At 51.4% G+C, this 23,925-nt stretch overlaps 2 protein-coding genes across 6 annotated transcripts; one reads left to right on the forward strand and one right to left on the reverse strand.

Moving 5' to 3' along the window:
* Positions 1-1,808: 1,808 nt before the first annotated feature.
* Znf511 (zinc finger protein 511) lies at positions 1,809-4,758 on the reverse strand. 3 transcript variants are annotated; one of them, XR_013426846.1, is made up of 7 exons: positions 4,606-4,758; positions 4,451-4,524; positions 3,823-4,024; positions 3,623-3,747; positions 2,844-2,978; positions 2,311-2,382; positions 1,809-2,185 (listed from the first exon to the last, which is right to left on the reverse strand). XR_013426846.1 is itself a non-coding variant. In XM_005320842.3 (6 exons), exons 1-6 carry the CDS (start codon positions 4,756-4,758, stop codon positions 2,107-2,109), a joined length of 768 nt encoding a protein of 255 aa, XP_005320899.2. In that variant the 3' UTR covers positions 1,809-2,106. The 3 variants fall into 3 exon arrangements, 2 of the variants coding, with proteins under 2 accessions (XP_005320899.2, XP_077879906.1); XM_005320842.3 differs by lacking the exon at positions 2,311-2,382; XM_078023780.1 differs by lacking the exon at positions 1,809-2,185 and having other exon boundaries at positions 2,261-2,382.
* On the forward strand, positions 4,750-23,808 carry Tubgcp2 (tubulin gamma complex component 2). 3 transcript variants are annotated; one of them, XM_005320785.5, is made up of 18 exons: positions 4,750-4,881; positions 6,477-6,667; positions 7,511-7,639; positions 8,373-8,549; positions 9,640-9,799; positions 12,095-12,302; positions 12,556-12,755; positions 13,053-13,242; positions 13,929-14,074; positions 14,720-14,900; positions 15,192-15,372; positions 17,462-17,634; positions 17,761-17,889; positions 18,511-18,631; positions 18,922-19,065; positions 19,721-19,849; positions 22,507-22,670; positions 23,357-23,808. In XM_005320785.5, exons 2-18 carry the CDS (start codon positions 6,518-6,520, stop codon positions 23,490-23,492), a joined length of 2,718 nt encoding a protein of 905 aa, XP_005320842.1. In that variant the 5' UTR covers positions 4,750-4,881; positions 6,477-6,517; the 3' UTR covers positions 23,493-23,808. The 3 variants fall into 3 exon arrangements, with proteins under 3 accessions (XP_005320842.1, XP_077879876.1, XP_021579089.1); XM_021723414.3 differs by lacking the exon at positions 4,750-4,881 and adding an exon at positions 4,940-5,159; XM_078023750.1 differs by lacking the exons at positions 22,507-22,670; positions 23,357-23,808 and adding an exon at positions 20,433-22,506.
* The last annotated feature ends 117 nt before the right edge of the window (positions 23,809-23,925 follow it).

Here is a 23,925-nt window from a genome sequence, read left to right on the forward strand (position 1 = left end):
CTTTTGGGGGAAACAAGATGTCAATTAATCTTGGAGCCCAACAGAGTTTATGTTAAAAATGTCAGGGCATCTACTAAGATAATTAGCTAGAAGGTGCCTAACTCCCCAGAGGGAGAAAAAGCACATTCTGTCCAAAATAAGGTATAAAAAGGGGCTGGGGATGTGGCTCAAGTGGTAGCACGCTCGCCTGGCATGTGTGCGACCCGGGTTCGATCCTCAGCACCACATACAAACAAAGATGTTGTGTCCGCCGAAAACTAAAAAATAAATATTAAAAAATTCTCTCTCTCTCTCTCTTTCTCTCTCTAAAAAAAAAAAAAAAAAGGTATAAAAAGGAAAGAAAAAGTGAAGCCAAGAGCCTAAGCAGACTGTGCACCACAGGATTGAGGATGGCTGCCACACCTGACTAGGGGCCAAGGTGTTTCCCATGTGAAAGGTGCTTTCCATGTAAAAGCAAAGAGAAGACCAAGGCTCCACACACTAATTAGAAAGAAACATCACCCCAGCAGGTCCTGATCCCCCAGCAAGAAAACACAGACACGTCACCGAAACCCAAGCGTGGCAAACCAGTTTTCCACCACAAACAGCACTGATGCACATTCCATCCTGAAGCCTGCAAGTGACCTCTTTCTGGAAAGTGCTTCTGTTTGACAGCTGGACTTGAACCCACCGGGACTCTGCAGCAGGGAGAGGAGGTCTCCCCAGAGACTGAGCGGCTCACCTGGACCTCACCGCAATGCTGGAGTCTTCTTCCCATCAGTTCTGCATTCCATATTTGTCAAGAGAAAAACAGAGACAGGAAAAACAGATAGCTTTCTGGTGAGGGAGGAATCCCGGAGAGGATCCCAGCATGGACAGTCCTCAAAGGCTGCAACACACTCCTGGTGACCCAAACTGCAGACAACATAGGTCTGGCAGAATGTGCTGCTGTGGAAAGGATCAATCCCATCACTGTGGAGAACACTGGTCAGCACTAGCATACAAGGAGGACAGCAGGATAGTGGACACACTGAGACAAGGCCTCCCACCGGGAGTTGGGAGATGGTTTGCATTCTGTTTTCTCAAGTGGCCACATCTGCCCCCAGGGGATGCTCACTTCCTACCCCAACAGTGGACACTGGGTTTCCTCCCTGCACACCAGGACTGCACTCAAGCTGTTCTCCCTTGAGCACTTGCACCTGCCTTAGTGCCTGAATGCCAGTGGAATGTTTTCTGAATTTGAGGTCATCCTCAAGATTCCCTCTGAGAGCTATGAGCCTGGCTGCACCTCTGTACCAGGAGTCACAAGTGACCACCAGCTGCTTCTGGTCAGGCTCCAAGTCCAGAAAAACAGCAGGTGGTGAGGTGAGGCAGGGAAGGGCTTGTTGTGCTAGCACCTCTGGCACAGAAGCACCCAGATGCCTGGCAGTGGGGATGGGCCTCTGCCAGGCCTGGCCCTGGAGCCCAGGATAATCATATTTCTCCAGGACATGCTACTGCCTGCCTGTCTGTGCTTCCCCACCTGTTCTGACCTCCTGAGCTGCCTTTTCCACCCCTGGCCGAGTTCTCTCCTGCTTGACAGGCCTGTGTGCCTTCCTGCTGCACCCCTTCTCCAACACTGTGTCCCAGAGGAGCTTCCTGGGTGGGTGGGGCACAAAGACCATCTGGGTGTCCTTCTCAAGGCCTTGAAGATAAGGACTCAGGGATTGCTGTACCTGACCTACTCACCAACTCTCAGGGGCTCCTCATAAATCTCTCTGAACAGTGAATCCTCACAGTGCAATACTCTTAGTTGATAAGTTCAACAACACAGAAATAAGAGTAAAGAATTTGGTGAAAAATATTTATTTCATGTGCTTAAAAAGAATGTCCCTAGAGTGGTCCCTGCAGAAAGAGGTGAGCTGTCTCCTGAGCCTGCTGTTTGTCCCAGTCATCTCTGGAAGCTTTAAGTCCCCTGCCGCTTCTGGTAACTTACCCAGGGACCCAGACAAGGAGGGAAGCAAAGGCCCAGCCCCAGGGTGCCCACATGACAAGTGTGAGAGAGGCCCGAGGGCCACCAGCCCCTGCAGGAGCCCCATTCCTGCACTGTCCACACAGATGCCTGGTTCTTTCTCCCATCTGGATCTGTCAGTGGTGTTTGTTTCTCTTCTGGGTGCTTTTAAACCCTCGAGATGCACCTTGGCCAAAACAGATGGTAGAAGGCACTCTGGAATGGAAAACAGTTCACATCAAGTGATGACACTTCCTTTGCCAACAAGCAACCCAACTCATAATAGCAGCCTTGTGTGTGATTCTTTATTCCTCCTTATTCTAGAATGTTCCCTCTCTCACTCTGTGCAACAGCCAGGAAGTGGAGTCTGCCCTCCTGGGCCCTGAGGCAGCTCCCGGAGTCAGATCTGCTTCCTGTGGAAGACATTCGCAGTCAATGGGCACTCATTGAGATCTCAGCTGTGGCCCAGCTTTCTGTGGTGCCCATGTCCCGTTATCTACCATCCCCTGAAACCTGACCTCCTCTACCGTCTGGGCCACTCACAGGCCAGTCTAGGCAAAGGTGAGAAGGCAGATGAGGGAAACACATCCATCTTCCAGCCAGTTCAGAGTCTTCAGCGATTTTTTTCCCATGGTTAACATTTTCCCCAAAACCAGATTCCAAGTCAGTTTTAACTCCATACTAGAAAACAAGTCTGCCAGATTGTGACTGGAACAATTACAAGTGAAGGCCCCCCATGGACTGAGGAAAGTTAAAAGGGTAGTTTGCATTCCTGGACTTCATGGTGCAGAACACACCAGAATGTTCTGGTTTTCAACCTCATGAGGCCAACACTTGCCCAGTGTTACTGTCTCAAGAAGATGTCCACACTGACCTGTGGATGTAGGTCCGCTTCTCACCTACAGGTGCTGGGGGTGCTGCTGCAGGCTCGGAGCAGACTTCCATTGCATCCCCTTCATCCCCAAGGGCAGCAGTTGACAGGTCAGCATCAGACCCCCGAGTGGCTGGGCTGCAGAAGACAGAGTGTCAGCCACGGCTCAGCATAACTCCCACAGCCCTGGCTTCCCCCAGAAATAAACTTTCAAGCAAAGGACTCTTTTTTTTTTTTTGCAAAGATATTCTTACTCTGTTGGCATAGTCTAATTTTACAGTGCAATTTCCAGGCTATCAAAAAAAAAAAAAAAGGGTGAATGCTTATGGCAAGGTCACAGTTCACATAATATGCCCTGTATTTTATATATTTAAATATGATCATACTCTTTCTTTCAAATATACTGTTTTTATGGTGCCACATAGTATAAGCCTACCAAGGGGGAGGATGCTCATGGCTTTGGATGAACTCTATAGGCCTCTGCTGGCAGCTTCCTAACTCTGAAAACTAGGGCATGTGGGATTCAGCCCAGGTGCAAGTATGGGAAAGGAGTGCCTGCCATTGCTACATCCCTGTTTTGCTACTCCTGGCCAGGAACTCCTCTGCCATTTCCCTCTGAGGGGAAGCTACCCTATTTGTGTAACCCCTTTGAGTACTGATCCCCATGGTCAGAATGTCAGCTACCTGCAGGTATACACAAACAAAAAAAAGCCTCCACCCATTCAAGCTGCTCTCACATCTCCTAAGACCAGGGGTGGCCAACAACCCTACTCCTCACGTACCCTCTGCTTGTCTTGGGCTTATCAAACCGGAAATCCGCGGGGTACAGGTGGAACCTCACCATGTGATCCTTCCGGTCTCGGCTGGTCTTAAACTTCTCTGGGCAACCTTCAATCAAGCACTGGTACTGCAAAAGATAGGGTGTCACCTCCCTGATCCAAGTCCCTAGCACAACGTGTGCCCAGCCTGATTAATTACCCACCATGTCCTGCCTCTCCGCCAGGATCTGGAAGAGAGAGTCATGCCACTCCAGAATGTGGGCATCCAGCAGGTGTCCGGAGGGGAAGGCGCGGCTGCAGAGGGAGCAGGCATTCCCGTGTAGCATGTTGTAATGGTGCTGGTAGTCCTCCAGGGCAGCGAACACCTGGCAGCAGCCGGGCACCTGACAGGTGAACTCAGGCACCCTGGGAAAGGAGGCTAATCTCAACGGAGGAGGCACACTTTGCTGAAGCAGAAACCCCAGTGTGACTTTTCATCCAGAGTAAGAGGCCCAATAAAGCTCCTGAGGTTCTTTTGGTCCTGGGAACTGAACTCAGGGTGCTCTACCACTGAGATACATACAACCCTAGCCCTTTTCATTTTTATACTGAGACGGGGTCTTGCTACATGACCCAGGCTGGCCTTGAACGCTGGGATTAGAGAAGTGCGCCACCGCGCCACACTCCAAGCCTTTCTTATTAAAACATGAAATTCCCCTAAACAGGCCACAGACGGAGTAGAAGCCAGTCACCAGACGTGCCAACGCTGGCACCGAGGGTCTCTGTGGAGGGATCTGAGCCCTCCGCTGCACGAGGCGGTGCGGGGGACCGGGCGCGGGCGGAGCCGCTCACCTGGACCTCTCCGGCTCCTCGGCCACCTGCGTGAGCACATCCTGCAGGTAGAGATGCCTCTGCACGTCCCCGTCCTACAGGAGACAAGCGCCGAGGTTAAGGCCGGGGCCCGCCCCAGCGTCAGGCCCCGCCCCCGCGCCCCCGCGCCCCCGCACCTCGAAGAGCTCGTGCTCCCGCGGGAGGCGCACCGGGCGTGCCACAAAGCGGAAGGGCGCCGCCCCGGCCGCGGGGTCCCTCTCCACTGGCAGCGGCTCAGCCGCCCCGGGCGAGCCGGCCAGGCGGGCGCGCAGCGCGGCGGGCAGCAGCATCGCCCTTCGCGGCGGCGCCGCAGCCCGTCGGCCACCATCCGCAGGCGGAGCCGGACGTGACGTAGCAGCGCTTCCTGTGGCGGCCCGCGCGCGCGCGCGGCGGCTACGGCGGCGGCGGCGGAGGTGAGTCGGCGCTGGGCTCGTTCGTGAGGCTTCTGCCCCTGCCCCTCCCTCTGCCCCTGCCCCTCAGGCCGCATTCTCCGCCCGCCTGCACCGGCAGGATGCGGCCGCCTCTCCCGGGCCCCGGAACGGCCCTGCAGCTGGGCCAGCGGACGGGGAAGTTGGCGGTCCACTGTGACCGCCTCCGCCGGCCGCACGGCGGGGGCTTCCCCAACTCTGCCCGGCGGCCCTGCCTGTCCTGCGGGCTCAGCCTCTCCCGGCTCCTCCACCGTCCCCCACAGGTAACGGGGCGAGGAGGTCCCAGGCGGTGCTGCCCCCCCCCGAGCCCACAGCCGCGCAGGGGGACGAACGTCGGAGGACGACCTCCGCTCGTCGGCGGCGTGGAGCCTTCACTCTCCCGGCGCCGCTGTTTCTTCCTTTCTTGGCGCTGGGGCCTGAACCCACGAGCGCTTTACCACCTGCTCCATCCCCAACCCCTTTGGTTTTGAGCCAGGGCTTGAGCTTACGGTCCCCGTGCCTCAACCTCCTGAGTGTCTGGGATTGCAGGTGGGGGTCACCCCGCTTTGGGGGGTAATGTTTCATCTTGGAGCATGACTTCTGTGTAGCTGTGTGCAGTGCCAAGGAAGAGAGGCCCTGTTCCATTACTGTGGTTACATGAGCGCCTCTTGATTGGAAAGTAAGGTGCTGGGGACTTGGGCGCCACTTCAGGCCTCCTCCTCTCACCTTCATTCTTGGAGACACTTACCTTGGCCAGTGCTGGAGGTTCATTTAACAAGCTTCCATTACCCTGAGGTTAGAGTTCCAGTTGATGTCCCCTACAAAATTAGCATGCTGTGGGAGTGTGTGCTGGGTCTCCTGTTCTTGAAGTCTGACTCAACAGCTGTTTCTGTCTGAGCTGTTGGTGCAGTACTTTTTAACCTTTTGGGTCACAGAACCTTTAAAAATTTGTTGCAAGACCATTTCCTCACAAAATTCACAGACAAATGATTATAATTAGCTTTAAGGGTTCTTTTGTTATTTGTGCATCCTAACTTAAGAACCCACACATAGGTGTTTTGAATTGTTCATATGAAATTTATAGTTACTTTTTAAGTCTTTTTAGTTGTAAATGGACAACTAAAAAGTTCTATTTATTTTTATGTGGTTCAGAGGATTGAACCCAGTGCCTCACACTGTTGTGTGTGCATTAGCCAAGGGGAGCAGCACAGCCACTTCCTGCTGGCCTAGGGCTAAGTGTGCACATAGTCTCCCAGGAGAGAAGAGCCCACAGGGCCATTCGCACAACCTGCCTGGTGCACTGCCTGAGTGGTAGAGTGTGCTAAAAGCCCAACTTGTGAAAGAGCAGCACTTTGGGTTGTCAGAAGGGTGTAGCACTGGTGAAAGCAGTGAGGCCAGCTAGCATGCCTCAGCTCCCTGAGGAAAAGGAGGCAAGTAGAACTGACTGCACAGGTGGGAGGGGAGGGGGAGGGCATCGTGGTGTGGGGGGGCCTGGGCTGGGCCAGGTGATCTGTTTTGTCAAAGCATGAAGTTGGTCAAATTTGATCTTTTAATTTTTTCATAGAGGTTAATTTTATGAATAACTCTATTCTTTCCTTTAGGAGAGTGTGTCTTGTGATGCTGATGCCTCAGAGCTGAAACCATGAGTGAATTTCGGATTCATCATGATGTCAATGAGCTGCTCAGCTTGTTGCGTGTCCACAGTGGAGATGGAGCTGAGGTCTACATCGATCTGCTGCAGAAGAACCGGACCCCGTATGTCACAACCACTGTCTCTGCCCACAGTGCCAAGGTGAGCACTAGTCCTTGCTGCAGGGCCATGCACGTCAGGGTAGGTACTTGTTTCTGGCAGTTACAGCAGCTCCCCTGAGGGAAGCCACAGTACTTGTTGAGTGCTTCCCATGGGCCAAGGACATGCTCCACTCTGCCTTTCTCCTGGCTCCTGGTAGCAGCTGCTGTCACTTCACATTGTGTAGATGAGTCAGTGGAAGCCCAAGTGAGCTGGCTTTAACCCTGATGTAGGTACTACCCTGCTGTTTCCCAGGGAGGGGCTCACAGGAGCTCGGACATTCCTATAGGTAAAAAGTTACCGCTGTTAAACACATTGAAATTTTTCAAGGTGTTTCCTCAGTCACATTACACATGATTTAAAAAGATTTTAAGTGAAAGATGGTTTTAAATTTGGAATCTGTTTCTTAAAACACACTGTGAAGTTTCACTTATTTGGATAAAAGTCAGGATAGTTAGACAAGCTAATAGGGTAGGGAGGAGGGAGACACGCAGACTCTGTAGTCATCGTCAGCACACACAAGTCACTGGGTGAAATGTGTCCTAGAGCCATACATGGTAGTAAATCCTATGGGGACTGGAGTTCAGGGTGTGAAATGAAAGTGTGAGCTACCAGGAAAGGGTAAGTGCTTATTATTTGCTCTTGTCTAAGAAGCAAAAAGTGAGAGAAACTGTAGAGGAATTGTGGATAGGTTTGATCAAAGGTTCAGGTCAGTTTTCTTAGTTCTAGGTGTATGAGTATTCAGCCCATATGATTTAGCTCTTTTCGGTCTTGTGCTTAATTTTCTTAAACATTTTTCCAGGTGCTTCATTGCCATCAGATCACTCATGCTGTTGTGTTTTTAAGGTCAAAATTGCAGAATTTTCTCGTACTCCTGAAGATTTTCTAAAGAAATACGATGAGCTGAAGTCTAAAAATACAAGGAACCTTGACCCTCTGGTGTATTTGTTGTCAAAGTTCACAGAAGACAAAGAGGTAAATGCCCTGTGCGTCCTCGGTTCCACCTGACGGGGCCTGTCAGGAGGAGTGTCTGGAGGAGTCTTATGTAGCACGGTCACTCATGGGACCCCTGTGCCAATACAGGTCACACCTCTTGTATTCTTCTTGTGCACCCTGTCCCTTCTCTTACTGACTTTTCCTATCCCATGCCAGGAACACTTTGAGGGCATGTGGAGTGTGCTTGGTGAATCAGAATGAATAGTAACTCACAAGGGCATAGACCTGAGAAACTGGCACAGCACCCTGCGGTGGTGGGCTTTTGCTTTTTACGGTGTGTCGTGCTGGGCTCCTGCCTAGTACATGTACCGTGCATCAAGGTGACAAAGCCAGTGAGTGGTGTGCTAGGTTGCTGTGTGGAGGGGTGTGCCAGGGGCTCATAGACCGGTAGTGCCAGGATAGGCTAGAGGAGGTGGTTGCTGCTGCCCAGGAACCACAGGTGATGTGTAGAGAAGAACTTGTTCTTGGGGGCACAAGAAGGTATTGGCTCTTTAAAAAGGCTGTGAGATTCTTTCCTCTGACATTTGGGAGGTATGGTAAGTGATACCATGTAGCATGATCCTCTGGAGAGCAGACTGTGGCTGTTGGGCCATGGGAGTCCCCTGCCCTCCACAAGTGGTGTGTGAGTTAGGAAGGAAGGATGGGGTTTGCTCTGCCAGGCAAGGGGGCACATGCTGGCCCAATGTGAATGCACAGTTTTGCGTATTTTCAGACTCTGCAGTATTTGCAGCAGAATGCAAAAGAAAGAGCTGAGCTTGCAGCCACTGCTGCAGTCACCAGCACTACCACTTTCGGCGGCCCTGCAACGGCCTCCAAGATGTCCATGCAGGAGCTTGAAGAGCTGAGGAAGCAACTGGGCAGTGTGACCACAGGCTCCACACTACAGCAGGTACAAGTCCACCATGGCTGCTAGGTGCCATGGTAGCAACAGCAGTGGGTGCCAGCTGGGCAGGCTTGTCTCTATTGTCTATTAAGAACGAATCCAACTTTAGAGAGGCTAAGACTGAGCGTGCCCTTCAGTCAGGAATTCTGGATCACAAGAGTGAAGAATGGTGGTAAGATTTTAGTGGGGGCCACCTGCCACAGTCTCATGGGACATGGGTCACACTCTGATTTCCCTCCTGAAGCCTATAGTGGTTCTGACTCTGCACCTCTCAGTCATCATGTGTCTGCCTACGGTGGCTCTGATGCTGTTGTGTTCGTAGGTCATCTGGATTTTCTTCTCCTGAGCTTGCTGCTCTTGGCTTTTGTCCTGCTCTGGTCTGTACTTGTGAGTCTCAGTCTCAGGTGTGTTTTTGATAGCTGATGCAGACCCTTCTCTGTGGCTCCGGACCACTCTTTAGAGCCACATTCTGCCATGTGTCATATAGCCTAGCACATGTGCTAAGGACAGAACTGAGCTGTTGGCATGCCATGTCTGCCGATCGAGTGTGGAGCCTATGTTCTCGACCATACAGCCTTCACACTACTCTCCCCATGAGTACCTGTTGTGGAACAAACCAAGTTGGTCCTTCTGCAGGCTGGCTGGCCAAATATGAGCTGGCTACCCTCTGGTGTCCAGTCCTCTGGGAGGGTTGACCTTGATACTGCCTCTAGATCTGTCCTGGGGCCTTCCCCAGCATGCCCTTTGCTGGTGCCTCTTTGTCCAGCAAGTCCTGTTAGATTTAACTTCCAGGAAAAAGTGACTTGGGTTCTTCCTGTGCAGAGGGTTCTGGTCTGAAACACAGGCTCCCCAAGCTCCCATTGCTGGTGCTTCAGCCTCGGCCAAGGCCTGGGGAGAGGACTGGGTCTTTCCACCTCTTGCTCCCCAGCCTTTGCATCATGAGTGGCAGGTGGAAATATATCTCGTTTCCACATAATTAAGCTTTGTGTGTAAGTTTGTTCTTTCTCTGCCACAGATGGGTCATTTCCACAAATGTCTTGGTTCTCATTGCACTGATGTGTATCTTCTGTTTTTGTTTTTAAAATGTTTTTGTTAGTCTCTGGAACTTACAAGAAAGATGCTTCGAGACAAGCAAAACAAAAAAAATTCAGGCCAGCAGCTCCCCGTCTTCCCAGCTTGGGTGTATGAGAGACCAACTCTGGTCGGGGATTTCCTAACTGGCTCCAGCTTGAGCTCAGATGTGGCTTTACCCATAGGTATGTCATGTCTTCACCGTCTGACACCCGGGGATTTCACGATGAGTTGCTTGCACGGTGATGCTGGGCAGGGAAGGAGACCACAGGTGACATGCCTGTTCTCGCATGCTGTTGTGGACAGGCTGGCCATGCTCCACATTCTGTCCCTGCCCACAGCAGACACTGACTTGCTGGGGTCTTCACCTGGCTCATCTTGTGCCCTCTCACTAGAACTGTGGGGCAGGCTGCAGCTGGCTCCTCCCAAGTGTGTGTCCTGGTGTCTGGCACAGACCACGGGAGAGTGGTTTGTAATGACCTTGGGTTCTGCAGTGGTGCTTGAGTTAGCACTGTTGTCTCCAAGGCCTTGAAAGTTGTGTGTCTGGTACATGGTGTGGTTGTTTCAGGACAGGCCGTTGGGGATCTGGGACTTGTGTACTGGCACACCACAGGTTTTTTGCAGCATTTCGTAAGTCCTTTTTATGGACTGAGAAACGAGGCTGCAAATCAAGGATGTAGCATAGCTGTAGCATCCTGCTCATTGGCTCACAGTTGGATCAAGAGAAAGTGTGGAGTGGCACACCTGGCTCCATGCGGTGTCAGTGGGAAATCGCTCTTGCCTGCACAGGATGGTGGGTGAAGTCCAGCACTTTTCTCCTGTCCCCAGGCAAATGTGATCCTGTTGCAAGTCAGTGACAAGGTATAGAAAATGATCTACCTGCGTGTGTCTTTTCAGTTGTAACTTAAGCTGACAACGCACAGCCGAAATTCAGCTGGGGTCCTATTGAGTGGCCTCAACACAGGGCGGGCAGACTCATGGGCAGAACCAGGAGCTGTCCACTGGAGAGTCAGGAAGTTCTTGCTGTGGCCTAGACTCTGGAGTGGCACAGTTCTTGCAAAATTATGAAGCAATTAACAAATAAGATTCCAGACCCCACAAGAACCTAACTGGAATCCTGGACAGCCCTGGAGAGGCAGAGAAGAAGGCGTGAGACCTGAAGTCTGCTGTCTGTGCTGGCAAGGAGCATGAGAGGTGGTTTTAGAACCTGTAGGGCATCTTATAAGAAAATGTATTTCCCCATTCTGGAAAGGGCTGCACAAAGGAGGGAGATATTATGTGACAGGGACACTACACACTGACCCTGGGTATGTTGGTGAGTGGCTTGAAGGAAGCCTGTGCAGCTGTGGGCAGGCCTTAGGGACCTGGGCCCCCATACTCTCAGGACACCCCACTTGTGGCTGTTCTGGAACCGACTGGCCTTGCCACATCATGCTGTCACCACCCACCGGTGCCCTGTGTACAGATCTTTCCAGTGCCTTGAATCTTGTCACTCCATGTCAAGGAGTTGGTGAGGCCTTGGGCCACCATCCTCTGCTGAGGGTGCAACGGAGAGAAGTGGGACTTGAGATTGTGGGTCTAACTTGTGTCTGGCATTGCTGGGGAATGATCACAGATCACATTTGCACCCTGATTTTTGTATCTATCTTGTGGTCATGGGACACTGCCTTGCACAGCAGTGTGCAGGGCTAACAGAAATATTGTCAAACCAAAGTTTGTCATTCAACATCTTCCTGAGCTGCCTCAGGTGCTGCAGGCACTGGCAGGCATCTCGGGATGGCAGGAGATGCTGGTGGGTAGCCTCAGTAGGTGACCTCTGACTATCCTTACAGGTCCCTTGAATGGTCATAGGGAAACCTCACTGTGCCTGCACCATCTTGTCCTGTGTTCGAAACAGCTAGTTTCTTGGAATTCAAGAAGATATTGTCTTAAAGGCCTTTCTTGTCTCTGCACAGCCTGGGCTTCTCAGTTGTGACTGTAGAGGCTGCTTACCTGGCTGCCCAGGATCTCTGAGCTCCCCTTGCTAAGTGACAGGCAGCTAATACTGCATAGGATTTCATTATCTTTTTCATACCAGGGATTGAACTCAGGAACATTTTACCACTGAGCCACATCCCTAGCCCTTTTTATTTTCTTATTTTGAGACAGGGTCTTGCTAAGTTGCTTAGGGCCTTGCCAAGTTACTGAGGCCGTCTTTAAAATTGTGATCCTCCTGCCTCAGCCTCCAAAGCTTCTGGGATTAAGGAGTATGTCACTGGGCTTGGTCTAGCATAAGTTTTCATTTGCTTGGCCTGAGGAGGGCCCTGCAGTGTCCAGGCATATTTCCTGCTACTGCCCGTGGTGCTACAGGGGGACCTGTCCAGGCTAGGGTAGTGGCTTGCTGATTGTGTCCATCAGTGTGTGGGGGGTTACCAAGAAGGGGAGGCAAGAGTGACTGGTCTTTGGGGAGGCTGGGCTCCCAGCATGTCTGTGTCCTGCAGGCACGCTGCCATTGGCCTCCCAGGAGTCAGCTGTGGTAGAGGACCTGCTCTATGTGCTGGTGGGTGTTGATGGCAGGTACATCACTGCCCAGCCCCTGGCTGGGAGACAGAACCGCACTTTCCTTGTGGACCCCAACCTGGACCTGTCCATCCGGGAGCTGGTGAACAGAATCCTCCCTGTGGCCGCCAGCTACTCCACCGTGACCAGGTGGGCTGGGCTTGAGAGTTTGCAACATGGGAAGGAGGTCAGGCCTGTTTGCTGCAGAAACACCTCCTCCCTGGCTTGCTCCTGGCATGTTGCAAGGGTCTGAGAATCACCACCTGGCCTTCTCCCTCTTGGGACAGGTTCCTTTGGGGGTGAGGGCTTGAGTGTCATTTGCTTCCTGGATGAGGAAAGACTTAGAAGATCTGAAAATGTGAGTTTTGCCTTTTCAAGGATGCTTGATGCATTTTCCCTGTAGGTTCATTGAAGAAAAATCTTCCTTTGAATATGGGCAGGTGAACCATGCCCTGGCAGCTGCCATGAGAACCCTGGTAAAGGAGTACCTTATTCTGATCACTCAGCTGGAGCAGCTCCACAGGCAGGGCCTGTTGTCACTGCAGAAGCTCTGGTTCTACATCCAGCCAGCCATGCGCACTGTGGACATCTTGGCCTCCCTTGGTATGTTTCTGCCTGATGGAGGGCAGCAGGTGGCAGGCTCCTGATAGCACATGTGGAGGGAGCCCAGGTTGGACACAACACTCAGGGTTGACTTTCTGGAGTAGGGTCCTGAGGCAAAGCCTGTGGCTTGCCACGTTAGTGGTCTGCATGCGGAAGGCCCTATAAGCTTTCCTTGATGAGCTTTAGTTAACAGCTACAGCTTTACCATCTGGGCGTTCCCAGGGAGAAGCACTGTCTAGCAAGGTTGGGGTGGACCAGGAGGCATTTCCTAGGCAGTGAGCCTCTCTCCTTCTGCAGCCACCTCGGTGGATAGAGGCGAGTGCATGGGCGGGTCTACACTGAGCCTTCTGCACGACAGGAGCTTCAACTATACGGGGGACAGCCAGGCGCAGGAGCTGTGCCTGTACCTGACCAAGGCGGCCAGTGCGCCCTACTTTGAGGTCCTGGAGAAGTGGATCTACAGGGGCATCATCCATGACCCTTACAGGTAGGGCTCCACAAAGCAGCCATGCCTGCCTGCATCTCCCTGTGCAATCTGCTGCCACCCAGGGAGAATCTGGCTGCTGGGATGTTGCTCTGCAGCTTTTTTTCTGCTGAGTGAAGCCCTTGGGGTCACCAGGAGTCAGACTACAGTCACCTTGATGTGGGGGTGTCTCCTCAGCATGATGCCTCCAAATTCATAGGACAAAAATGGGCCAGTTCCTTAGGGGTTTTGTGGTGTTGAGATGTGCTTGTCAAAACTTTTTGAAGTACATTTGTGACATAGAATTGTGTTTTTTTCTTTTTTCTTTTGGTGCTCAAAACTGGGGCCTTCCATGTTGAGCACACCCTCTTCGACGCAGCTGCATCCCAGCCCCTTTTCTTTGCTGTTGGTGTGGTGGGCCTATCAAGGAACCCAGCTTCTACCTCACTGTGTGCAAGTGACGCCAGAGGCTCCGTGGAGGGTGTCTGGTTCTCCTTGGTGACACTGGGTGGCCTGTGCTAAGGGAAGGATAGATATGTGGTATCAGACCACCTGCTTCTGACCTAGGGTCATTGCTTGCTCCAAAGTGAGGTTGGAGGTTCATTTTAACTCACAGCTGAGAGGTAACTATGGCGAGTCGCCTTGCCCTGGTAAGATCTCTCTGGAAGTGGCACTCCATGGTGGCCTGAGCATCTGTCTGTGGCTTCCAGTGAGTTCATGGTGGAAGAGCATGAACTACGGAAGGAGAAGATTCAGGAAGACTACAACGACAAGTATTGGGACCAGCGATACACCGTGGTGCAGCAGCAGATCCCGTCCTTCCTGCAGAAGGTGGCCGGCAAGATTCTTAGCACAGGTGACTCCATGGTGTGGAGCTCTCGGCCCAGGGGGCCTTCCCAGGGAGGTTGTGGCCTCCTGCTACAGCACATCCCTACTGGGATGGTGGCAGCCTTCTAGCTCCAGTGCCCATGGGGTGATTTTGCCCAGGGTGTCTTCTCGTGCACCAGGCTGCTGGCCTCTGGTGCGTCGTGAACACTCAGGCAGTGGCCTTGTTTATTCCATGCCCTGACCAGAAAGCTGTCGCAATCCTTTACATCTTTGTTTTTTAACTTCTAAAATGTCACCACTATGGGAAAAACCATTGAGGACACACGACCTTCATTTTAGTCGGTCGAATGAGGTTAGGATCCAATTTAGGTGCTAGTGGCCCCAGGACTGTGATGTGTGGGTTCTGAAAGCTGAACTGGTACAGAAAGGGCCCAGTAGGTGATTGAGCACCCTGGTTCTCCTCAGGCCTATGTGAAGTTACTTCCACTCTCTTGATTGGAAAACCCCAGGGCTTTTGGCCCTGTCCACTGGTGTTGGTTGTCTTTCCAGCTAGAGTGTAGTGTGAACAGAAGTGTACACTGTGCCCAGCCCACTGCCCCATGCTTGTTGGGCTTATGAGGCTCTGGGCGGAGGTCGGTGTGGCAACTCCTCAACTTCACCTTCCTCTTTTCAGGAAAGTACCTCAATGTGGTCAGAGAGTGTGGTCACGACGTCACCTGCCCCGTGGCCAAAGAAATCATCTACACGCTCAAAGAGCGAGCATATGTGGAGCAGATTGAGAAGGCATTCAACTATGCCAGCAAGGTGCTGCTGGACTTCCTGATGGAGGAGAAAGAGCTGGTGGCCCACCTGAGGTTGTGCTTTGCTCACTCTTAAGCGCAGCAAGTAGGGTGCTCAGGGCCTGGGACTGAGGGTAGCATGTTCCTCCTAATAGTTGTCTTTATCCTTGTAAGAGCAATCTGGCCGCCTGGGACCTGGCACCTGTTCTGTGGGCTGAGGTGGCCCTGTCTAGTATAGGTCTCTTGAGTCCCAGGGTACTGTGCCCACAGAACTGTCTTGCCTGTTCCCACTGTGAGATGGCTATGCTCCAGGGTGGCAGCCCTGAGCTGCATGCTCAGCACCTCCTCACCTCCTCCCTGGCACAGGTCCATCAAGCGCTACTTCCTGATGGACCAGGGCGACTTCTTTGTGCACTTCATGGACCTCACTGAGGAGGAGCTCAGAAAGCCGGTAGAGGACATCACACCCACACGCCTGGAGGCGCTGCTGGAGCTGGCCCTGCGCATGAGCACTGCCAACACTGATCCCTTCAAGGACGACCTGAAGGTGGGTACGTGGGGCTCCCAGCATAGCACCCTGCTCCTGAGGTGCCTGAAGCGGGGTGTGGCCCCGCCCAGCATCTTCCAAGTCGGCCAGGGTTGTCACGTGTCTGGGTGGCTCTCTGGTTTGCCAGCCCTCACTGCATGTCCAGGGATGCCTGTCAGTGGTGTCTTGCAGTGTGCTGGTTTGGTTCAGCAGCAGGTAGTGTTGGCCTGCCAGGGTCGTGTGCGCCTCCTCGTGGTCTTGGGAGAGTTTGGGAGTGTGCTTTGTTTGAGGTTGGATGGGGTTTCCTTTCAGACCCTCCAGACCCCATCAAGCCACCTGCTGCTCCTGCCCGTCTCTGCTGGGCAGTTGTGTGCTGGTGTGCAATGCAGGGGACTCTGCCCTCATTTCAGAGTTTAGTGACGAGTCCTCTCGTCTTTCTCGGTGTAGCTAAAAGTTTGTCAATTTCACGGCTATTTCAGGAGAACCTAGGCTTGTTAGTCTCCTCTGCTGTGCTCCGCTGTTGGCTGTCAACTTGCCTTTCTTTCTGCTGCTCGGGGTTTACTTCACTCTCCTCCTGGTATCCAGGACCCTGGGGTGAGGGCACTGGTGTAGCCCTCTCCCTTCCTGGTGTCCCGGGCCATGGGGTCAGGGCCTGGTTTGAGGCACTCCTTTGTGAATGTTGTGAGAGCACTTTTTTACTGCCTCCTGTGAATTCTGTGTATTGTGTGTCCATTCCTCTTAAGGTAGTTGTTAACGTCTCTTGAGATTTCTTCTTTGACCCATTGATTTGGTATGTTAAATTTCCACATATTATAAACTTTCCTTTTTTCCCCGTTCCTTATATTTAATTTTGGTCCATTGTACTTGGAGAATATACTTTGATCCCAGTTTTGTAAAAAATGTGACTTCTCTGGGGAATGTTGGTATGTAGCTCAGTGGTACTTCACTTATCTGGCAGATGTGAAGCTCTGTGTTTAATTCCTAGCTCCACAAAAAAACAAAAAAGACTTGCTCAGGCCTCACAGATACCTGGAGAAGGTCCACATGCCCTCTGGAGCAATGTGCTGCTGCTCTCTGTAGGTGTCGGGCTGCCCGCTGTTCACGTGGGTCCTCTCCCGTCTTACCCTCCCACCTGGGTACTGGGTCCCCACTATCTGATTGAACTTCATTTTCCCTCTAGTTCTGCCCTTTCTTGCTTTATGTGTCTTGGCTCTTCTTAACTTAGGAGTGATTTCATGGGGTCAGCGCCTGTGCCCTGTGCACCTAGGCTGACCCCTTTGGGACTGAGTCTCAGTCCTTGTCTGAGGAGTTGAGGCTGCCCATCCGGTATCCCCATCTGCGCTGCTGATGGGCAGGAGGGGCACTTGTGTGTTAGATCTGGTGGGCAACTAATCTGTTCATGGGTTGTGCTGCTTCTTCCTTTATTCTTTGCCCCCACTTATTCTTTTCCTTTGTTTTTTCTTGTGTCATTTTCATGATTTGTGGGAACTCTTGTCACACTATTCTACATGCAGTTGGCACTTAAGAAACATTTGAATGAATCAATGTTGTGGACAGTACTATTTGTTTGTAGTTACTATTCTTAAAATCTTATGGAGTTTTTTCAGTGCTGGGGACTGAGCACTGGGCCTTGTGCCTGCCTGTGAGGCAAGTGCACTACCACTGAGCCCCACAGCCTGTGATTACGGTCCTGTCTCTCACCACATAAGTTGTGGAAGAAAGGTGTCAACCTTCAGGAACTGTTTATCCAGCCTTCCCTGTGGTTTCTCCTTTATACCAGCAGCAGGAGGCATATAGAAAGTCATCTGCTTTTTTCTTTTTTTTTCTTTTTCCTGTCTTATTGGGAGGTATATTTTTTGTTTTTCTCTGCAGTGCTGGGGTTGGAACCAGGGCCACCTCACACCACTGAGCTGCATCCCTAGTGAGTTTTGGATTAGGATTTATGGGTAGTTGCGTGGCCTTTCAAGCCAGCCTCTAATATCAAGGGTCAGGATTTAGGAACCTTATTTGCTTCCCCAGGTCCTGATAGGCAGGACTGAGTGAAGGCCTGGAATGACTCTGGTCTTTTCTTCTGAAAACTGGATGCTTTGTTTACTGCTTTTGCCCCCAGATTGACCTGATGCCTCATGACCTCATCACTCAGCTCTTGCGGGTTCTGGCCATCGAGACCAAGCAGGAAAAGGCAATGACCCATGCTGATCCCACTGAGCTCACACTGAGTGGCCTGGAGGCCTTCTCCTTTGACTATATCGTCAAGTGGCCCCTGTCACTGATCATCAACAGGTGAGGACCTGGCTGTCCATTCAGGCTGCAGGAAGCAAGAGCCTCCTCATGGGCCTCCTCACCTCTGGTGATGCCTGTCTGGGCACAGGCCTCCTGCTGACCCCTGCCTGGGCATCCTTCTTGCAGAAAGGCACTGACTCGCTACCAGATGCTCTTTAGGCACATGTTCTACTGTAAGCACGTGGAGCGGCAGCTGTGCAGTGTTTGGATCAGCAACAAGACGGCCAAGCAGTGCGCCCTGCATTCTGCAAAGTGGTGCGTCCATCAGAGTCCTTGTTCCCTCCAGGAGAGGTGGCTTTGCTTTTAGACCTTCACAGCCACAGCCTTCTCCTCAGTCCTTTGATGGCATGGTACCTGCCCACCTGGGTCTCTCTGCAGGACCCAAGCCCCTCCTGAGGGTGGGAGCCTTTGTCCGCTCTCCTGAGTGCACACAGCAGCAGTGTGTGGGAATTGCTCCACTCACAGGCCTTCTGTGCCCTGGTCTGTGGCAACAAGTCCTGTGTGGAGAAACAGTTGAGGTAATATTTAAGAATTTGCCTCAATAAGGCACAAAATATGGAGTCTGTATAGTAGTTGTTCCCATGTTGGTCGCCTGCCAGCCCTGGTGCCATAGATAACCAGAGAGGCTATTCTCTGTGTCCACGGTGGGCTGCTTGGCACATCCCTGCAAACTCTGCTAGACGTGTCGCTTACCTGATAGCCTGATGCAGCCAGAGGTAGGAGCAGTGTCCCTAGGCGCAGCACTGAGGTGTCTGAGCTGTCAGCAGCACGCAGGAGCTGTGGCCATGAGAGTCCACTCTGCTGGTGGGCAGCATGTGGGACACAGTAGAGGCCCAGCTCTGTTGGCTCCCCTGCAACCAACCCTTGTTCCCTCAGGTTCGCGGGAGCCTTCACTCTGCGGCAACGGATGCTCAACTTTGTTCAGAACATCCAGTACTACATGATGTTTGAAGTGATGGAGCCAACCTGGCACATCCTTGAGAAAAACCTCAAGTCCGTGAGTTTCAGCTCCTGGATCCTGGTGCTGGAAAGGCTCTCCTAGCCCGGGGTGTTGCACAGCAGCATCTCAGGAGCCACATGCTGGGGCTGTCATGAGCATGTCCTGTTGGAGGGAGGAAGCAGAGAGCAGGCAGCAGCATCTCTCCATCACAATGACGCGAGGGAGATAGGAGGGGGCTGTGGGACAGGTACTTCCCTACAGATCACAGGCCAGTGCTGTATTTAGCAATGTTTCTGAGGGTCAGGCTGGGTGCTACTGTGGCAGTGCTGAGCCTCAGCCCTTCTCAGGCCTCCAACATTGACGATGTCCTTGGCCACCACACGAGCTTCTTGGACACCTGCCTGAAGGACTGCATGCTGACTAATCCTGAGCTGCTGAAGGTCTTTTCCAAGCTCATGTCTGTGTGCGTCATGTTCACCAACTGCATGCAGGTGAGGCGGGGTGGATGGTTTGGGCCATTGTGGCATGCAGCCCTGCCTGTGCCATCTCCAGTGCTGGCAGAGCCCCTGGGTCTTCCTGACCAGTACACTGCTTCCTGAACATGGGCTTCCTTGGGGTCCTGCCCTGGTCCTTTTTGAATCCCTTTTGTTTTTTATTAAACCTTGAATTTTTTGATGTGCCTAAGTATTCTTGAGGAACTTGTCGTAAGTACTTACCCCAAAACAGTACAGAAAACAAGTGTCAGTGGGCAGAAGGGGTAGCCTGGAGGCTAAAGACTAGGGAGCAAGAGCGTGCTCTGCAGACAGCACGTGGGGAGGGGTCAAGATCTGGGAGGTGGGAGACATACATGGTGGCAGGTTACAGGAGAATACATGTGGAGCCTATTCCTTAGATACTTAGGAGCCATATTGAGTTCCAGAGTAGGGAAACTCATGTACAGGTTCTGTTTTCAGAAAATCAGCTGCTGATCCCCAGGAGGTTGTGGCTTAGCCGATGCCCTCTTACCTGTACCCTTCCTTCCTACAGGCACACGAGTGTCCGTACCTTCAGAATGGGCACAGCCCTCAGCTCCTGCAGAAACTCAAGTGTTTTCTGCAGAGCATTACTGTTGGAGCTAACAAGCATTTTCTCTTGACCCTGCTCTAGAAATTTACACAGAGCATGAAACTGGATAGTGAGCTGGGCCGGCGGGCACTGGAACAGGGCACCATGCTGGGGCCACCCACAGAGTCTGAGCAGGCTGAGGAGCACCCCCGGAAGGAGAGTGCCAGAAAGGTGCGTAGCCTGAGGGCTTTTCCAGACTCGAGTCACCTACCCACTCTTGTGGTTGTCACCCCTGTGTTGAGAAGACTCAGTTGGGTTCCACAGGGCCATAGGAGTTCCCATCCAGCCTTCTGGGCTCAAGGGTGTGGCCACAGTCACCTGTAGAACAACTGCATGGATGTGATGAGGGCCTGACACTGGTGGGAACGGTAGGTGGCCTGTCAGGTACCCAAGAGCCATGAGATGCCAACAAGCCAGGTGTCCTTTGGAGCAGGGCCCTCACACTGCAGCTAGCAGAAAGGAGACAGAGGGCAGCATGTGGGGCCTGAGGCCAGGGAGGGTGGGAGACAGTTTGTCTTGCTTCTTGAGAAGTGACCAGGAGAAAGTGGCTGAGCTTGGAAGTCTAGAGTGAAAATGTAGGGTGTGCCACCTTTGGCTCTTAATTGTGTGAGGTCTACAAAAGCCCCAGCCCGCTGGGTGTTTGCTGTCTTACTGTGTGCCACGGCCTCAGGAATTTTTTGACATTCTAATTTCCTGTATTTCGTTGTGTGAAATGTTCCAGTACTCTTTTTTTTTTTTTTTTTAATTTAAAAAGGAGCAGGGACCATTCACAATATCCCCCCAAAAAATAAAATACTTGGGAATCAACCTAACAAAAGAGGTGAAAGACTTATACAATGAAAACTACAGAACCCTAAAGAGAGATATAGAAGACCTTAGAAGATGGAAAAATATACCCTGTTCATGGATAGGCAGAACTAACATCATCAAAATGGCGATATTACCAAAAGTTCTCTAAAAGTTCAATGCAATGCCAATCAAAATCCCAACAGCATTTCTTGTAGAAATAGATAAAACAATCATGAAATTCATATGGAAAAATAAAAGACCCAGAATAGCAAAAACAATGCTAAGCAGGAAGTGTGAATCAGGTGGTATAGCAATACCAGACTTCAAACTATACTACAGAGCAATAGTAACAAAAACAGCGTGGTACTGGTACCAAAACAGGCGGGTGGACCAAAGGTACAGAATAGAGGACACAGTAACCAATCCACAAAACTACAACTATCTTATATTTGATAAAGGGGCTAAAAGCATGCAATGGAGGAAGGATAGCATCTTCAACAAATGGTGCTGGGAAAACTGGAAATCCATTTGCATCAAAATGAAACTGAATCCCTTTCTCTCGCCATGCACAAAAGTTAACTCAAAATGGATCAAGGAGCTTGATATTAAATCAGAGACACAGCATCTGATAGAAGAAAAAGTTGGCTATGATCTACATACTGTGGGGTCAGGATCCAAATTCCTCAATAGGACACCCATAGCGCAAGAGTTAACTAGAATCAACAAATGGGACTTACTCAAACTAAAAAGTTTTTTCTCAGCAAAAGAAACAATAAGAGAGGTAAACAGGGAGCCTACATCCTGGGAACAAATCTTTACTCCTCACACTTCAGATAGAGCCCTAATATCCAGAGTATACAAAGAACTCAAAAAATTAGACAATAAGATAACAAATAACCCAATCAACAAATGGGCCAAGGACCTGAACAGACACTTCTCAGAGGAGGACATACAATCAATCAATAAGTACATGAAAAAATGCTCATCATCGCTAGCAGTCAGAGAAATGCAAATCAAAACCACCCTAAGATACCATCTCACTCCAGTAAGATTGGCAGCCATTATGAAGTCCAACAACAACAAGTGCTGGAGAGGATGTGGGGAAAAGCGTACACTTGTGCATTGCTGGTGGGACTGCAAAATGGTGCAGCCAATTTGGAAAGCAGTATGGAGATTTCTTGGAAAGCTGGGAATGGAACCACCATTTGACCCAGCTATTCCCCTTCTCGGTCTATTCCCTAAAGACCTAATAAGAGCATGCTACAGGGACACTGCTACATCGATGTTCATAGCAGCACAATTCACGATAGCAAGATTGTGGAACCAACCTAGATGCCCTTCAATAGATGAATGGATTAAAAAAATGTGGCATTTATATACAATGGAGTATTACTCTGCATTAAAAAATGACAAAATCATAGAATTTGGAGGGAAATGGATGGCATTAGAGCAGATTATGCTAAGTGAAGCTAGCCAATCCTTAAAAAACAAATGCCAAATGACTTCTTTGATATAATACAGGGTAGGGACGAAGAGTTTGAGAAGAAGATTAACATTAAACAGGGATGAGAGGTGGGAGGGAAAGGGAGAGAGAAGGGAAATTGCATGGAAATGGAAGGTGATCCTCAGGGCTATACAATATTACATATAAGAGGAAATGAGGGGTAAGAGAAGAATTAATACAAGTGGAAGAAATGATTTACAGTAGAGAAGAGGGGAGGGGAGGGGGGATAGTAGAGAATAGGATAGACAGCAGAATACATCAGACACTAGAATGGCAATATGTCAATCAATGGAAGGGTAACTGATGTGATACAGCAATCTGTATACGGGGTAAAGTTGGGAGTTCATAACCCGCTTGAATCAAACTGTGAAATATGATATATTAAGAACTATGTAATGTTTTGAACGACCAACAATAAAAAATAATGAAAATAAAAAAGCAGGGAAGGAGAAAGAAGCAAATGCTCATGGGCTCAGTGCAGAGGCTGACTGCCCGTTGGGCCGCAGGCACTCACTACCCTGGGCTATGTTTCTAGTGCCTGGCTGAGCACATGGATGCCCCTCATCTGGTCTCTGGCTTTGAGGCCACCATCAACAGCTTTGATAAGAACTTCTCCGCCCACCTGCTAGACCTGCTGGCCCGTCTGAGTGTCTACAGCACTAGCGACTGTGAGCATGGCATGGCCAGTGTCATTTCCAGGTCTGTTGCCACCTGCCAATGCCCCTTTCCCTGGACCCTTGCTCCCCCTCCCTTGGCAGGATGGTGGAAGGAAAAGGATCTAGCTAGGGCTCCTTGAGCTGGAGGAAGTGGGGGGCTTTGAGAAAAGGGTTCCCAGCTTTTGCCAGGAGAGGGTGATGTCCCGCATGCCCTTGGGAATGTGCCCGCATGAACAATGGGACCACCTGGTGCACTGTGCCATTCAGCCATGTCCCAGTTCCTGAGTGGGGGCTTCTGAGGTGGCCCAGCACTGAGACTTGCTGCCAAGTTCCCATCCCTGGGGTCCCCTCAGGCTCCTGTGGCCAGGTGATGTATCAGAGGCCAGGAGAGGAGTCTATGTGCTTCAGTGGCCATACCCTCCAGGAGAAGGCTGCTGAGATGCCCGTCAGCACTGCTCTCTGCCTTTTGGTTTCTGTGTGTTTCAAGATCCCTTCTCAGTTTTGCATAAAGAGCTGAGGCCTGTGCTGGGGGGCTTGCACAGGCAGGTAGAGCACACGCTCCCTTGCCTTCAGCCAGGAGAGGGCCTTGAGTTGTGTCTAATTTAACCCCTACCTGTGTGGAGAAATGGTGCCACCAGCACTGCGTCCTTGCATGTCCCTATAGCCATGCGTCTCAGTGGGGCTTTGCCCACCTCTCCATGAACCCTGGCTCTCTTTCCCTCCTCACAGGCTGGACTTCAATGGCTTCTACACGGAGCGCCTAGAGCGCCTGTCTGCAGAGAGGAGCCAGAAGGCAGCCCCTCAAGTACCCGTCCTGCGGGGACCCCCAGCACAAACACCCAGGGTGGCGGTCGCCGCACAGTGAGCCCCTGGCTGCAGCTCAGAGGAAGGGCTGGGCCACGTGTGCCATAGTGCAGATGGGCTTGGGTCTGAGCACCTCCTTCCTGGAGCACGTGTTGTGCGGTTGTCCTACTTAGACACGTGTGTGGTGTGTGTCATTGCTGTAGAGTGCTGTCTGTATTGCTGTCTAGCTCAGGGCTCCTCGTTCTCCAGGCGCTGGGTGTCTTGATGTGCAAGCTGCCCAGAGCAGGGTGAGGTCTCCTGGACTTTCCTGATTTATCTTTTAAAAACACCTTTTTTTGGTGTTTTTTTTGTCTCAAATAAAGACAAAGTAAAAACAAGGCATTTGATTATAAGATGTGGTATAAGTGCCTGGCGTGGTGGTGCACGCATGTAATCCCAGCAGTTCGGGAGGTTGAGGCAGGAGGATTGCAAGATCAAAGCCAGCCTCAGCACTG

This window comes from Ictidomys tridecemlineatus, chromosome 1, assembly GCF_052094955.1.
Source record: "Ictidomys tridecemlineatus isolate mIctTri1 chromosome 1, mIctTri1.hap1, whole genome shotgun sequence".
NCBI lineage: Eukaryota > Metazoa > Chordata > Mammalia > Rodentia > Sciuridae > Ictidomys > Ictidomys tridecemlineatus.

What these genes read in the sequence shown, in the direction of transcription:
- Znf511 (XM_005320842.3), bottom strand. Translation starts at nt 4,758, where the DNA reads ATGCTGCTGCCCGCCGCGCTGCGCGCCCGCCTGGCCGGCTCGCCCGGG. An exon ending in AAGCCCAAGACAAGCAGAGG is followed by an intron (nt 2,979 to 3,622) that starts GTACGTGAGGAG and finishes TGTCTTCTGCAG; the next exon opens with CCCAGCCACTCGGGGGTCTG. An exon ending in AAGCGGACCTACATCCACAG is followed by an intron (nt 2,186 to 2,843) that starts GTCAGTGTGGAC and finishes TTTCCATTCCAG; the next exon opens with AGTGCCTTCTACCATCTGTT.
- Tubgcp2 (XM_005320785.5), top strand. Translation starts at nt 6,518, where the DNA reads ATGAGTGAATTTCGGATTCATCATGATGTCAATGAGCTGCTCAGCTTG. An exon ending in GCCCTGCATTCTGCAAAGTG is followed by an intron (nt 17,890 to 18,510) that starts GTGCGTCCATCA and finishes TTGTTCCCTCAG; the next exon opens with GTTCGCGGGAGCCTTCACTC. An exon ending in TGTTCACCAACTGCATGCAG is followed by an intron (nt 19,066 to 19,720) that starts GTGAGGCGGGGT and finishes ACCCTGCTCTAG; the next exon opens with AAATTTACACAGAGCATGAA.